General features: G+C 33.8%; 1 protein-coding gene across 1 annotated transcript in view; it reads right to left on the reverse strand.

Annotated features, from left to right (window-relative positions):
- Nucleotides 1–7: 7 nt before the first annotated feature.
- Nup37 (nuclear pore complex protein Nup37) overlaps nt 8–1,703 on the reverse strand; it is a gene marked incomplete in the record, with an annotated part of 3,367 nt that continues 1,671 nt past the window's right edge. The window contains 1 exon segment of the mRNA XM_011306070.1: nt 8–1,329. Coding sequence (XP_011304372.1) covers nt 1,077–1,329 — 253 coding nt within the window.

Raw genomic sequence — 1,703 nt, forward strand, 5'->3', positions numbered from 1 at the left:
GGAAGCTGGAGGGATATTACTGAAAAGTCGCTGAGTCTGCTAACGACAGATACCCCAGCGTTGCATCTGGCGTCCTCCCTCTCTTGGGGTGCAGTACTACGATGCCGTTGAGGTCACTCAAACCCCCAGAACTGAGTCTCTACTTCAGTCAATCCTCTTTGGGTATACATGTGAAAATAAACATAACAAATATTACGAATTTGGGAATGTTGTGTTGATTGTTGAGATGCCCACACTGAAGAGGATAAAAGTGCAAAGGATAAAGCCAAATCAATTGTTTGTGACCTCGCTGGAAGAATGGCGAGATCAAGCTATTGCTCGTGATTCTGGAATGGACTGTCATTTTTCAATCGCGCGCGGAATCTAATCGGTTTCCCTCAGCGCAGTGACTTTCGTCGATTTTTTAATTTTTATTATACAGATATTAATGGATGATTATTTTTATTCTACAGATATTAACTCAATGGATAGAAAACTGAATCTCCAATCAAACCCAATCGAATTGGTTTCATCTGTCAATATTAAGTGAGAGAGAAGAGATTAATTTTCAATACCAAGTGAATTACTCGAAAATCTCTTCTATATAGTTAAAATTTGTTTTTTTCTCCTTTTTTTTTAAGTCATTTCATATTAGACGTTTTGAAATGAAAATACCGTAACTATTTTTCATCTACATGAATGGAACTTTTTTTTTTAATTTACGATCGTCTCAAATTAGAAACTAGTTATTACCATCATTATGCATCTATATAAATAGTTTGGCAAGAATTTTCTTACAAATTATTTGTAAACAAAATATAAAAACCTTAAAGGGTATACATATGGTGTAGGAATTTAATTTCATAGATAATATCGACAAGAACTCATTAATTTCTATTTCGACTTTTGAGGACTTGTCGAGTAGCAGGTGAATTTCACCCCGGTTTAATTATTATTCCCTTGATTATCAGAGAAATTAGTTACGAAAAATTACAATATTTTTTATTCCATTTTCCGGCGCAGTAAAAAACAGATGAAAATGTATATGCAAAAGATAATTGAATTTAATTCACTGGTGTTAACAATAAAAAAATTCGTCACTTGGAATTAATTTTCCAGAAAAGAAGTTCTCTATCACTAGCAGCACAAATGTACGGCAGTTTGTAATGCCAAGTGATGCCTCCATAGAGTTGAACAGTCGCACTCAGGACCACTTGTTTTGTTCTTAAATTTGTCACTTTCAAGATATTGTCTGGTCGTCCGATGCTGGCAATTATATTCTCATTTCCACACGCAAATTTCAGGGATATTCCTCCTTCCACGTGGATTGTTTTTGATTCCAGGGGCCGACTGAAATTCAGGTGACAGAAAAATCAATGTGATTACTTATTTTTTTATTCATGCAATAATTTTGAATGAATTATATTATCGCTTTAATGTCGAAGCCATGTAAGTCTCATTTTTTTCACTGCTTCAACACTGAACTGACATATGTTCATTTTCCCTGCGAATTTGTTTTTCGTTCTCTATCTCACAAGATTTTTGGGGCAGCACATCCATTAATTTTACACTTAATTAATTAATTTCAACAAACTGACGTAACATAAATAGAGATGCTCTTTCAATCTTAGATATGGGTAATTTGTTATTCTCAACCCTCTAGTTAGTTTATTAGTAAAGTAAACAAAAATTATTTATCCGGCAGATAACCGATTGACTAAAAT

Source organism: Fopius arisanus, unplaced genomic scaffold, assembly GCF_000806365.1.
Source record: "Fopius arisanus strain USDA-PBARC FA_bdor unplaced genomic scaffold, ASM80636v1 scaffold00001, whole genome shotgun sequence".
NCBI lineage: Eukaryota > Metazoa > Arthropoda > Insecta > Hymenoptera > Braconidae > Fopius > Fopius arisanus.